This window comes from Hemitrygon akajei, chromosome 10 (assembly GCF_048418815.1).
Source record: "Hemitrygon akajei chromosome 10, sHemAka1.3, whole genome shotgun sequence".
Taxonomy (NCBI): domain Eukaryota; kingdom Metazoa; phylum Chordata; class Chondrichthyes; order Myliobatiformes; family Dasyatidae; genus Hemitrygon; species Hemitrygon akajei.
The window spans coordinates 88452267-88467432 of record NC_133133.1 but is presented as its reverse complement, the minus strand read 5'-3'; the positions used below and the strand labels follow the sequence as shown (position 1 = coordinate 88467432).

The 15166-nt window shown below is 40.6% G+C and overlaps 1 protein-coding gene across 2 annotated transcripts in view; it reads right to left on the bottom strand.

Moving 5' to 3' along the window:
- The window catches only part of LOC140734522 (connector enhancer of kinase suppressor of ras 2), a 1506781-nt gene that overhangs the window by 436546 nt on the left and 1055069 nt on the right, over positions 1-15166 (bottom strand). For both annotated transcript variants that reach the window (XR_012100554.1, XM_073058598.1), the window contains exon 5: positions 1880-1921. Coding sequence is in view for 1 of the 2 variants with exons in the window: in XM_073058598.1 (XP_072914699.1) it covers positions 1880-1921 (42 nt within the window). In the remaining variant the exon portion in view is untranslated. The remainder of the gene's footprint in view (positions 1-1879; positions 1922-15166) is intronic.

Sequence of the window (15166 nt, the reverse complement as noted above, 5' to 3'; positions counted from 1 at the left end):
GGCTTTGTCTTCTTTTTTGTTCTACTTGTGTTCTGTCTTGTCAAAGTTGTGTTTATGCTTTTCTTGTGAATGTTGTGTATCTGGAATGACATGCTTCTGATGCTGCTGCAAGCTTTTCATTCCCACTGTACTTGTGTTATAACAATAAACTTGATTTTGACTTTGGCACTGCTCAATACAACATTTTCAAGAAAATACAAAATGCAGGGAATGCCTAGAGGGTCAGATACCATCTGTGGATGGAGAAACTGAGTTAATGTTTTAACCTTCATCAGAGCTGGGGAAGAAAGAAACTAGTTCGTTTCTTCATTTTGTCTCCATTTTCTCTCTTTCCCAGTTCTGACAAAGGGCCTTCAAACCATCGTTTGTTTTTCTCTCACCACACATGCTGCCTGACCTTCTGAGTGTTCACAGCATTTTCTATTTTTATTTCAGATTTCCAGCATCTACATTTTTTTCTAACTATGCTAAATATAAACATTAAATAGCAATGTTGAGTACGGAATTTTCAAACTGCAGTATCAAAATATGCAATCTAGTCCAAAGTAACACCTTTCCTTCCCATGAAATATTCCATCGGCATGCAATTTATCCTAAAATCTACTGTAGAATAAACCCACATTGTTGTTATTTGTGTAAGGTTGACTGGATTCTATATTCATTCACTGAATGTAGGCATGGCTGATGAGGCCAGTGTTACTTTGCTCCAAGAAAATAGTGCTGAACTGCTATAGTCCTTAGATGAAGCCACTCTCTCAGTGCCTGTCTAGTCAGAAATTCCAGGATTTTAATGCAATGAGCTGCTTTTCCTCAATGCTGTTGGTCTTCAAATATTGTTGGATCTTTGCTCCTCCAGACGGGTGGAAGATTCCCATCTGAATCTGACTCATAGCTTGCACTGAATGGAAAGGCCCCAGAAACCCTCCATTCATTCACATGCTACAGGATGCCCTGCCTCTAACTTGTTCTTGCAGCCACCTTATAGAAGCACTGCACTCTGGATTCGAGAATGGAGATACGTGTTGAAGGCTTAGGGATAGGTCCTTGACTCACAAGAGTTAAATCTAACACCACACACAAATTGCTGGAGGAACTTAGCAGGTCAGGCAACATCTACAGAAATGAATAGATAGTTGATGTTTCTAGATAAATCTATTCCTGTTCCACCCATATCTACGTTTGTACTTCCTGTTAAAATAAATTGGTGAACACAGCAAACTGCCTTGGGATGAAGGTGTGCTGGCTGTGCCAAACCATTTCAACTTTTAGACATGATAATATTGGAAAATTTTGTCAGAATTCTATACTTGAAAAACATACACACTTGCAAATCGCAGTAAAGAGTGGTGAAATTTTCAAATAAAATTCAAGATGGAAAAGAGTTTATTTCCTTGCATCAAACATTCTCATCTTGGTCCCCAGCTTATCAAAACAAAACATCTGACTGAAATCCAACATAAATGTTTGAACTTTGGTCAGACGAAATATCCACATTTCAACAAATCTGATTTGTTGTAATATCTATAGAGAAACTTTATTTTGTAAAGCTCATCTGAAATGCAGTATGGGATATCAGAATTTACTTCTTCAAATATACTGTATGTTCTTCATAAGCTTGAAAATTTCATAAGCGAGATAGATGTTTGGTTGTTCAGATATGGGAGCAAATCCATACAAATTGGATTGGGGTGCAGATCAACAATGGTCTGATTTATTGGAGGTATAAGGCTGAGGGGCCAAATGGCCTACTACTGTATCCATGCTCCTGTTGTGACTGGGAAATGAAACTGTTTTACTTAATCAGATATGAAATAAAATAAAGCAAATTTTAAATGATAAGCATGTGATAGCAAAATGAATATAATTTTAAAGAACTCACCACGTGTAAAATCTTATTTTCAGTTTCATAAACTGTGGAATCCTACAGGAGTGGAGAGAAAAAAAAGTTAGTTATCTTATTCTGTTGGGCTAAACATAGTGTTTCTTAGCCCTTCACTTTACCTGGCGAGGCATCATTGACACCTTCATCCACTAGTCCAAAGTTTCTCAGATCATTATTTTAGTGTCGCTATTACCCATTAAAAATATATATTTATTTCGCTTTGAAAGAATACAGAAGGCAAAGCGAGAGATTTCAACTGCATATATAAAGCTTTCACATGAAAGGAATCTGAGATCTACGATTGGCATCTGAACAAATCAAAAATTATCTCAATTCTAAAAGGCAGAGTTCAACTGAAAAATCAAAATACAGTGAGTTAGTTGGAGAGAAATTTACTTCTGATCACTAATGATAATTGAGCAATGTAGTAGCAGCAGAAAAAAAAAGACCACTTCAAAAATTCCCTTAACAACGACTTTAAATCAAGGATAAGTGAAGTTTCGTCATAGATGGTCATTATGGTCATAGAGAGCTGTAATACTTTCTCATTTGGTTATCACCCTTATATTTGATGAGGGATTTTGCAGCTTTATATAAAGACCAGGTGCTCTATTTGCTCTATGAGCTACTCCAACATGCTCAGATACTGAGAAGAATGAATGAATAAGACTTTTAAACTGATTTTTTAAAACTTTTTTCTGGTTCTTATAGTAGAAGTGACTGGTTGATGGAGTTGATGGTTTTATGGCCAAGTTTACAGATGATAACAAAGATAGCTGGGGGGCAGATTGTGTTAAGGAAGCAGGACCTTCAGAGAATCTTGCACAGATTTGGAGAATGGGCAAAGGATTGGCACATAGAATACAGTGTAGGGAAGTGAATTTTGGTAAAAGGAATAAAGGTGCAGACTATTTTCTAAATTGAGAGTGAATTCAAAAATCAGAGGTGCAAAGCAGCTTGGGAGCACTCGTGCAAGATTCTCTAAAGGTTAACTTGCAAGATGAGTTGGTAGTAGGGAAGGCAAATGCAATATTAGCATCCATTTCAACATTAACATTTCCAAAATAACTTAAGCAAGTGAATGGAATAAACCATGGCAGATGGAGTAAAGTGTAGAGAAATGTGAGCTTTTTACTTTGGTAGGAAGAATCGAAAAGCCGAATATCACTGATGTGCTTTAAGATTAATGAGTCCAGGTGTTCCGAGAAACCTTGGTGCCCTTGTGAAATTGAGCAGATGAGTAAAGCAGAAGCATAATCAGGTTTATTATCACCAGCATGTGTTGTGAAATTTGTTAACTTAGCAGTAGCAGTTCAATGCAATACATAATATAGAAGGGAAAATCAATCAATCGATCAATTACAGTATACGTATATTGAATAGCAATAAGGAAGACAAGAAGTGTGTTGCTATTTGCTCTAGAGTAAAGAGGTTCTCCATGAACTGTGCAGGCTTTCCTGAGGCCACATCTTGAGCTCAGTGTCGATTTTTGGTGTCCTAATTAAAAGAACAATTTACTTGCATTCAGAAGGTGTAGAGAAAGTTGACAGAGTGTGAAGGGTTATTGTACAATGACTGCTTAAGCAGATTGAGCTGATTGCCTCTGGAATTTGGAAGAATAAGAGGAGATTTAATTGAAATGTATGTAATTCTAATTAAAGTGCACAGTCTCGGGAAAAAGGGCACACATTTCAGGATCAGAAACAGGTTTATTATCAATGACATAGATATGTGGTGAATATTTTTATTTTGTAGCAACAGTACAATACAACTCTTAAACTCCTTGGAGTAAAAGGACTGCAGTGCAGAAGAGCCACCAAGAACATTCTGGAGGCTGCTAGAAAGGCCTTGCGGTGGCTGTGAATCCGGGGGGGGGGGGGAATCTGTGGATTAGTGTGTCAGTTGGACACAAGTCGGGGGCTGATCACCCCCACTGGGTCACCCGGGTGAGGGTGCCTGATAATTAAAGACTGGAACCATCCTACGACCCCGGGTTCATCACTGAAGACATGTCCAAGTAGCACCAGAAGGTGTATTCTACAACTACAAGACATAAGAATATTTAAATTATGATAAGAACTAAAATAAATAAGTATTGCAAAACAGGAACAGTGAGTTGATGTTCACAGGTTCATGGACTGTTCAGAAATCTGATGGCGGAGGAGAAGAAGCTGTTTCTAAAATGTTGAATATTTGTCTTCAGGTTCCTGTGCTTCTTCCCTGATGGTAGTAATGAGAAGTGGCCATGTCCCAGATTGTGAGGGTCCTTAATGAAGAATGCTGCCTTTTGTAGCACTGCCTTTTGAAGGTATCCTTGATTATGGGAAGGCTTGTGCCCTGATGTACCTGATTGAGATTACAGCATCGCCGGATCGTGTGCATCGGAGTCTCTATAGAAGGCAGTGATGTATCTGCTCAGAATACATCTGTAGAAATTTGCTAGAATCTTTGGTGACATACCAAATCTCGTCAAACTCCTAATGAAGTATAGTTGCTGGTGGATCTTCTTTGTAATTACATCAACACATTGGGCCCAGGATAGATCCTCTGAGACATCGATGGCTAAGAATTTGAAGTTGCTCACCCTTTACACCGCTAACTCCTCAATGCCGACCGATGTGTGTTCTCCTTCCTCATGTCACAATCAAAACTTTGATCTTGCTGATGTTGTTACGCCACTCAACTAGCCAATCTATCTTGTTCCTGTACACCCCATCATCACTATCTGAAATTCTGCCAAAAACAGTTGTGTCATCAGTGAATTTACAGATGCCAGTGAGCTATGTCTAGCCACACAGGCATGGGTGAAGAGAGACTAGAACAGTGGGCTAAGCTCACATCCTTGAGGTGTGCCTGTGGAGATTGTCAGCAAGGAGGAGATATTATTACTGATCCATACTGACTGCGGCCTCCTGATGAGGAAGTCAGGGATCCAGTTGCAGAGAGAGGTACAGAAGCTCAGGTTTTGAAGCTTGTTGGTTAGTAGTGAATGGATGATGCTGTTGAGTGCTAAGTTGTAATCAATATACAGCAGCGTGATGTAGGTATTGCTGTTGTCCAGGTGGTCTACGGGCAACTGGAGAGTCTGTGAGATTGCATCCACTGCTGACCTATTGTGACAGTAGGCCAATTGCAGTGGGTCCAGCTCCATGCTCAGGCAGGAGTTACTTCTAGTCATGATCAACCTTTCGAAGTGCTTAATCACAATAGATGAGAGTGCTACTGAGGCAATCCACCCTACTCTCTTTAGGTGCTGGTAAGATTGATGCCATTTTGAAGCAGGTGGGAACCTCCAAAGCAGCAGTAAGACACTCCACTTGAACACTCCAGCAACAAAGGCTTTCAATGTCTAACCAAGTACACTGATGACTTGTGAGGATTTACCCTCTTGAAGGATGCTACATCTAATCTGAGATGAGGAAGTGATGAAAAAGTTGTGAATGTTTAGAGTTCTCTCCCCTGATGAGCTGCAGAGGCTGCATCATTAAATATGTACAAAGTTAAGAGAGATACAGTATATTTTCAGACTTTTGAGAAATCAAGTAAATAGGGGCAAAACAGAAGAGTGGATTTCTGACTAGGATCAGACCAGCCACAATCTTATCGAGCACCAAACGGGTTTCAAATCACTGTACTGCTTACTCATGCTCAAGTCTCATTGAAGTTCTGTCAAAACATTATTTTAGAACTCGACTTAGGAGGCAAAATGAGATTGGTTAGCTTTGTCATTATTGAGTGTAATAAGAAGGAGCCCTTGTAAAGTTATAATTAATGGCGATCAGAGGGAAATCTCTCCACTGACTGAAGCCATATCCAGCAGAAAAGAATGTCTAAAGGAGGGTCAAACAGCTCAAATTCAGAGCAATTGCAGTCACAGATTTTAATCATTACAAATTGTGAACAAATTATTTAAAAAGTTATAGGAACTGTTCTGCAGAGACTGACATTGGACAGACAGTAGCTTGTCGAGTTTAAGTGCCAAATTAAAAAAGTGAGTGGGGCCTCTGGGACTATCTGTGGAGATAGAGGTTGCTTGGGTTAAAGGTACTTGGCAAGAGTAGAAAGGGTTAAGTGGAGTGGCCATTGTGGGAGCAGCCATTATTGGAGTTGGGAACAGAGGCTTTGACTCAAGAGGAGAGACAGAGTTTAGGTTAAGGTTTCTGTCAGGTTTATATTTCTTCGTCTATCAGTGCCCAGCTAGAGTAGTGAGAATGGATTCCAGGCCAGTGGCATGCTCCTCATGCCAGTAGTGAGAATGGATCCCAGGCCAGTGGCATGCTCCTCGTGCAAGTAGTGAGAATGGATCCCAGGCCAGTGGCATGCTCCTCATGCCAGTAGTGAGAATGGATCCCAGGCCAGTGGCATGCTCCTTGTGCAAGTAGTGAGAATGGATCCCAGGTTAGTGGTGTGCTACTGTGCAAGAGGTAGGAGATCTTGGAGATCTTCAGTCTGTCTGATTGCTACATCTATGGGAAGATCATCTGGGTTCAGCTCCTTACAGACTGTGTTAGGTGACGAGCTGGCGCCGGATGACTTTGGCTCTTTTGGGAGAATGGGAAGGTGATAGACAGGAGCTACAGGAAGGTAGTCACATTAAAGTTGCAGGTAGCTGGGTGACTGTCAGGAGAGTGAAAGATATTGCAGAGTAACCCTGTGGTCATTCCACTCAATAACTAGTATGCTGTTTGGGGGATGACTACCCCAGGAAAGCTGCAGCGGCCAGCTTTCTGGCACTGAGTCTGGCTCTGTGGCTCAGTAGCCAAAGTGGTAGAATAAGAGAGTGCTGGTGATAGGAGATTCAAGTTCGGGGAGGGGGCACAGGAGACTTTGTGGACATGAAAGAGTCTGCCCGATGGTATGTTGCCTCCCAGTGCCAGTGTCAGGGTCGTCTCAGATTGAGTCCACAGCATTCTTAAGGGAGAGGCCAAAAAATCATAGTACATATTTGCCAATGACAAAAGTAGGAAAAGGGATCAGGTCCTGAGAGAAAATATAGGTAGGAAGCTGAAAAGCATATCTCCGAGGGAGATAATCTCCGGATTTCTGACTATGCCAAGTGCCAGTGAGGCTAAGAATAGGATGATTTGGCAGATGAAGAATAGAGTAGGGAGCAGGGTTCAGATTTGTGGATCATTGAGATCACCTCTGCGGAAGGTATGACCTGGACAAAAGGGCTAGGCTACACCTGAACTTGAGGGGGACGAATATTCTTGTGGGAAGGTTTGGTAGAGCGGTTTGTGAGGGTTTAAATTAGGTTGTAGGGGAATGGGAGCCAAAGTGATAGGTCAGAGGATAAGGCAGTTGAAGTAAAAGGTAATGCAGCATGTAGAGAGATTGTGAGTCACCATAGGTAATGGAAAGGGCGTACAGTAATTGCAGTTAGCTGGATTAGTTGTAATATGTGTATTTTAATGTGAGATACAAGGGTAATAAACTTAGAACATGGATCAGTACATGGAACTACGACATTGAGGCCATTACAGAGACTTGGTCATCACAAGGGCAGGAATGGCTGATGGATGTTCCAGGGTTTGGATGTTTCAAAGTGGACAGGGAGGGAAGTAAAAGAGGTGGGGGAGTGGCATTGCTAATCGGAGGTAGTATCCTAATTGCAGAAAGGAAGGATATTGAGGAAGGATTGTCTACTGAGTCAGTGTGGGTGGAAGCCAGAAACAGGAAAGAAATAATCACTCTACTGGGACTATTCTAAAGAGCACCCCAGCACTCCAATAGCAACACAGACACCATGTTGCAGAGTGGGAGGCAGATTTTTAAAAGATATAAAATTTACAGGGTTGTGGTCATGGGTGACTTCAACTTCCCTAATACTGATTGACACTGCCTTAGCGCAAAAGGTTTAGAAATTGTGAGATGTGTCCCGGAAGGATTCCTGACACAATATGTACACAGGCCCACTGCAGGGAAGGTCATATTGGATCTGGTGTGAGGCAATGAACCCAGTCAGGAGACAGATCTCTCATTGGGTGAACATCTTAGATACAGTGATCGCAACTCCCTGACCTTCACTATAGGACAGGATTAGGAACAGGCAGTATGGGGAAATATTTGACTGGGGAGGGTGAATTATGATGCTGTTAGGTGGGAACTTGGATATATGAATTGAGAACAAATGTACTCATGGAAATGCACATCAGATATGTAGAAGTTGTTGAGGGAGAACATACATGGGGTTCTGAATAGATCTGTCCCACTGAAGCAAGGAAAGGTGAAGGAACCTTAGTTGCTAGGAGATGCAGATCATCCAGTCAAAGAAAGAAGTCAGGAAAAAAGAAAGGTTTAGTAAGCCAGATCATACAGGGTTCTACATAATTACAGAATAGCTAGGAACGAGCTTAAGAATGGACTTATGAGTGCATGAAGGAGACATGAGAAGACCTTGGTGAGTAGAATTAAGCAAAACCCCAAGGCATTCCACACATACTTGAAGAACAGAAGGAAGTCTCGAATGAGGGTGTGACCAATCAGGGATAAAAGAGGAAACATGTATCTGGAGTGGGAGGAGGCAAGGAAGGCCTTTAGTGAATACTTTCCTTCAGCATTCACCAGTGTGAGGGACCTTGACAAATGTAAAGTCAGCACAGAACAGGTTGATATGCTGGAGTATATCAACATTAAGAGAGAGGATGTGCTGGAACTTTGGAAAATCATTAGGATAGACAACAGCCAGACAAGGTATGTCCAAGTTACTAAAGGAAGTGAGAGAAGAGATTGCTGCGCCTAGGCAATGTTCTTTACATCCCCACTGGTCACGAGTAGTACCAATTGAAAGGTGGCAAATGTTATTCCTTTATTCAAGAAAGGTAGTAGGGATAATCCTGGAATATGGATAACCTTGGTATAACCCACTGAGTCTACATCAATGCTGGACAAACTATTGGAGAGGATTCTGAGTGACAGGATTTACGAGAATTTCGAAAAGCACAAGCTGATTAGGGATAATCCATATGGATTCATGAGGGGCACGTCATGAATTGTGGTCCTGATTGAATTCTTTGAGCTAGTTAGAAAACATACTGATGAAGGCAGAGCAGTGGATGTGGCGAATATGGACTTTAGAAAGGCATTTCACAAGGTTCTCATCGCAGGCTGATTCAGAAAGTCAGGAAGCCTGGCAACGTGGATTCAGAATTGGCTTGCCCAGAGATGGCAGAGGGTGGTAGCAGATAGAGGTAGGTGACCAGTGGTGTTCTGCAGGGATCTGATCTGGCAACCCTGCTCTTCATGATTTTTGTAAATGATTTGGAAGTGGAAGAGTGGGTTATTAAGTTTGCAAATTATATGAAGGCTGGTGTTGTTTTGGATAGTGTAGAAGTTCCCCTAACATTTTAGTGAGACATTGCTAGGATGGAGAGATAGGCTGAGAACTGACAGATAGAGTTCAATCTGGAAACGTGTGAAGTGATTCACATTGGAAGGTCAGATTTGAAGGCAGAATATTGAAATAATGGCAGGATTCGTAGCAGTGTTGAGGAACAGAGGGCCTTGGATGCACGTCCACAGATCCCTCAAAGTTGCCACACAAGTTGATAGGGCTTTTAAGAAGGCATATGATATGTTGTCCTTCATTAGTTGGGGGATTGAGTTCAAAAGCCACAACATAATGTTGCTGCTCTGTAAAATTTTGGTTAGACCGCACTTGGAATATTGGGTTCAGTTCTGGTCACCTCATTATAGGAAAGATGTAGAAGCTTTAGAGAGGGTGCAGAGGAGATTTACCAGGATACTGCCTGTACTAGAGAGCATATCTTATGAGGATAGGGTGAGAGAGCTATGTCTTTTCTCTTTGAAGCAAAATAGGACGAGAGGTGATGTGATAGAGCTGCACAGGATGATAAGAAGCACACCTGTAGATCAAGTAGATAGCCAGACACTTATCCCCAGGGTGGAAATGTCTAACATGAAGGTGCATATTCTTAAGGTAATTGGAGTATAGGGGGATTGTGAGAGGTAAGCTTTTTTAGCAAAGAGAGGTGGTTGCATGGAACGCCTTGTCAGGATGGTGATAGAGCCAGATACAACATTTAAGAGACTCTTGATAGGCAGATGGATAAAAGAAAAATGGAGAGCAATGTGGGTGGGAATAGTTGGTTTGATTTCAGAGTAGCTTGAAGGGCTGGCACAACACTGTGGGCTGATGGGTCTGTACTGTACTGTAGCATTCTATATTCTAAATGTTATCTTTATCATGAATGAATAGAACTAAAGATGCAAGCCAGAAACATGATTCATTTGATAAAGTAACTAAGGACTGAATGTTCCAGCAGAGAAGTCAATTCAACTCATTGTGCATGCACGGTCTCTTCAGTAAAACTACTCTCTTGGTCCCATTTACCCACACTTACCCTTCAGTTGAATAGACCCTGCCCTTCCAAATATTTAAATAAATCTTTCCTATGCATTATTATTGAATCCGTTGCATCATCCTTTCTTTCAGGTGTTGTGCCACATCAGAGCTGTGTAAATAACTCACTGGTGTGGTCCTTCTGACCAATTACCTTCAATCTGTGTCACCTGGTTACTAGTCTTTCTGCCAGTGGAAACAGATTCTGCTTATCTGTGCAAGCAGAACCATCCTGCTTGAAGTTCTGCCCAGGCACATTCCATGTCTATAGATTTGTGGTGAAGAGTACATTGACCATTTACATTATGGTTTAGTATGGAAACACCAATATAAGAGACTAGAAAGTGTAATGGATACGGTTCAGTCCATCATGGGTAAAGCTCCTCCCACCACTGAGAACATCTTCACGGAGCACTGTCACACAAAGGCAGTACCTATCATCTCACAGAGACTGGGAAGGTACAGGACTCTCAGGACCCACACAACCGGGTAAAGGAACAGTTATTACACCCAAGTCATTCAGCTGTTGAACCAGCAGGATAACTTCACTCACCCCATCACTGAATTATTCCCATAACCCATGAACTCATTTCAAGGACGCTTCATCTCATGTTCTTAATATTTATTGCTTGTTTATTTGTTACTATTATTCTTTTGCACATTGGTTGGGGTGGTCTTACATTGATTCTATTGTGCTTTTTACAATTAGTGTGAATGCCTGCAAGAAAATGAATCTCAGGATTATATTCGGGGTGACATATATGTACTTTGATAACAAATTTACTTTGAACTGCACATTTTCAATGTGTTTGATCATTGCATTTTGTCATGTTTATATATGCCAGAAATTCATTTTAATTGTTTTGCAATAAATAATTAAAATCGGTAACTCTGTGTGACATTCAGGATGAAAATTCATTGGTTATTTATAGAGAAACATTTAAAACCTGAAAACATTTTATACAATAATTTATCCCTCTGTACAAGTAGCAAATATACATGGATTTCTATTTTTGGTCAGATTTATCAGATCAGTGCATTTTAAATTATTTATTCACAAAGAGATACTTGACAAGAGCTTCATTAAGAAAAGCAAAGTAGCAGTTTAAAACTTTGACACAAAGGGATAAAATCAACATATTATTAGCAAGTTTGTCAAACAAAAAAAATCATACTGTTAATTCATCCAACTTTACCAAAGAGCTTAATCAAGCGAATTATTCCAGCAGTCTGAAGGTGACTGATAAAAGGACAGATATGAGCCTGGAAATTGAAATGCGTTATTAAAGGTACGTTATGTGTTCACTGAACATTATTTCAGACATTAACCCACCGTTGCAAACCTCTCTTACACCCAGGGTTTTACATGCTACTGAACTGGTATTTCAAAAATTGCAGCATCTGGGTTTTTGACTGGATCTGGGATGGTAGGGGAAAGAGAGCTAAAGGTTTGGTGTGAAGGAGTGGTTGGGATTGGAAAGGGTATCACATTGGTAAGGAGCCGGTGGAGATTAGGAGGGGGCATGCAACATCTCTGAGGACTCAGCCTAACAAGAGCCCAGGTGTTGCTGGAATAATACAAGGTGACATCATAGTTAGCTTTTATTTTTGGATAAGCACATTTATAATCTTGCTATGCTGAAGCTAACAATAGAATGCAATGACATCTTTTAGAGATTATGTTTAAACACCAGTCAGCTGTTACCAGAACAATGAAAAATATGAGAACCTCCAGTGCTTTCTACTTCTAAGGACAAATATTGGCCAATTTACTCAAATATTGCTCCTGCACATAATAGAACCATAGAAAACCTACAGCACAATACAGGCCCTTTGGCCCACAAAGTTGTGCCGAACATGTCCCTACCTTAGAAATTACCAGACTTCCCCATAGCCCTCTATAGAAACATAGAAATAAATTAGATATTATTTACTTGTATAGAATTGATGGACTTAAGAACTTTTTAAAAGCTATTATTAATGCTTTTTGAGATAGTGATTTAGATGCATATCATATTTTTTACTGAGTTAAGTATTGTATGTAATTAGTTTTGCTACAACAAGTGTATGTGACATTGGAAAAAAAAGTTGAATTTTCCCATGGGGATGAATAAAGTATCTATCTATCTATCTATCTAAACTGGAATGACATATATCAACATACACTGGGACAAATCCAGTAAAATCTGGGCTAATGACTTGACATGATTTATCCCACCTTGACTTATCTTGGCCAGTTGAGGAAAGTTGAAGAACCAGCAAAGGTCCCACAGGGTACTTGAAGAGTATAAGGAATGCAAAAGAACACATAAGAAGGAAGTCAGGAGGACTAAAAGAAGACCTGATGAAAGATAACAGATACAGTACATTAAGAGGAAAAGGATGACAAAGGACAAAATTGGTTCTCTTGAAGATCAGTGTGGTCATCTATTGTATGCATGAAGCTAAAAGAGATAGGGGAGATCTTATATCATTTTTTGCTTCTGTATTTACTCGAGAGCTGGAAACAAAGTCTATAAAAGCAAAACAGCAGTGAAGACATGGAACCTATAAACATTACAGAGGAGGAGGTGTTTCAGGCAAATTTGTGTGGATAAATCCTCAGGCCTGACAAGGTGTCCCCTTAGACCTTGTGGGAGGCTAGTGCAGAAATTGCAGGGACAATAGTGTATTTAATTTTTCAATAAAGTTTGAGTAATATTACAAAATATTGTTTGATTAAGCATTCTTTGTTGGTTTACATAATTCATTAAAGGTTATATGTAAGAAGTACGTGAATGGCATACGTTATTACGACACCACATTTTGTGCCTCACTAAAGAGAAAAATAGACACATTATTTCCAGCTCTGTGTTTTCTTCTCAATTAGTTTCTGGAGTTATAAAACATAACAGTGGCATTGAGGAAATTTTATAGTAAACCTGAGTTGACTCCATGCCTGTTGAATTAAAAAAAAGCACAGCATATGTTGCTATGGATAGGGAGAGAGGTCTAGTTAAAAAAAGGCAGAAAATGGATGAAATTCATGGATTCATGAACAGAGAGTACTGGGTGATAATAATAATAATTCTTTTAAAAAGCAGAACTGGCCGGCCATATCAGAAAGATAGATTTGATTGTGTTCAATTGCACAATGGGTAACTGGATGATATATACTGAATGAACTTAGCAGTATGTTGAAGTAAATGAAATAGCCCATGAAAAGTAAGTGCTGGTGTCACTGTGTGAATTTGGTGGAAAAGAATACAGTTTATTTAGACTGGTGACAATTTAATACTGTCTGATTAGATTGGTGACAACTTGATTGGAGATCGACCCACCATTTCCATGCAATATCCCCTGCAATGGAGTCAACTGAAAGTGAATTAAGAAAGGGACAGGGTAATGCCACAGTAATGTTCAAGGAATAAATATATATTCAAACATAACAAGGGAAAAAGACTGCTAAATGAAAATGCCACATCCAAGTTTACAAAGCCCTTCGCGTTCCTTACACCATCCATGATAAAGCAGCCAGTGAGTAGGATCACATGGAGGCTGAAGGAATTCCTTCAAAGATTGAATGGAGCCCATGGGCAACACCAGTGTTCCCAGCAGCCAGGAAGGATGGGTCTGTCAGGATCCTGTCAGGTGATTTTAAGGTCACCATCAATGCAGTATTGAAAGTAGACCAATACCCTCTGCCCAGGATAGAGGATATCTTTGCAAAACGTTTTGGAGAGAAATACATCAGCAAAGTGGATTCAGCTGAGGCCTATGTACAGATAGAGATGGAAGAAGAGTCTAAAGTGTCTCTCACTATAACTACTCATAAAGGGCTTCATCACGATAATAGGCTTATTCTTGGAGTAGCATCTGTACCTGCACTCGGCAGGAAGCTATGGACCAGGAGCTGCAAGACTGCTCAGACGCTTAGTACTACCTGGATGACGTCATTGTTACCGGTAAGGATGACAAGAAACACCTCCAAAATCTCAAGACAGTATTAGAAAAATTAGAACATTATGGGCTCAGAGCAAGACACAACAAGTGTGAATTTTTTCAACCAAGCATCACTTACTGTGGTCACACAACTGATGCACAAGATTTACACCAGTGTGCTGAGAAAATTCAAGCAGAGATGGTTGCCACAAGGCCACACAGTTGTGGTCCTTTTTATGATTTGTCAACTAGTATAACAGGTTCCTGCCAAGCCTGGCTACTGTGCTCCATCTGCACCATTACACCCAGCTACAAATGGCTTGGTGGAAAGGTTTGTCCAGTGTCTAAAGAATGCACTGTGAGCAATGGCAGCAGAACACTGAATCAGAAGCTCATCAATTTTCTCCTTGCTTATCACATTTCAGCACACTCTACAACCAACAATTCACCAGCTATGCTGTTCCTGGGTCATCCTTTGCACTCTCACTTGGATCTCCTCAAACCCAGTTTCAGAAGGAATACGCAGGACAACATCTGAGACAAACTGAGGACTCCTCAAACAAGGAGGTTCAATGTTCCACTCCTGGACAAGCAGTCCTGATAAGGGACCACATAGGTGAACAGAAGGGTTTACTGGGAAAGACTAAGGACACAACTGGACCACTCTCTCACACAGTGGGGATTGCATCTGATACCATCTGTCGACAACACATCGACCAGCTGAGGAGAGCAGAGTCAATTGTTAGAGAGGACATGTCCAGAGCTGTCAGCTCCACAGTCAAATCCTACAACCGCCACACAGGAAGCCTCAGAACATGAGGTTGTTTCACAGCCTCAGATCTCACCTGCCAAGCGGTGGCCCTGCCTGGTCAGGAAGGACATTATCCCACGGGAGTAATAATTTTACACAGCGATTAAACCTCTAGGCTTGAATGGGACAATTTAAAATTTACTCTGTGTGGATGTCTACACAGTAGTTGTATTATATCATATACTGTGTA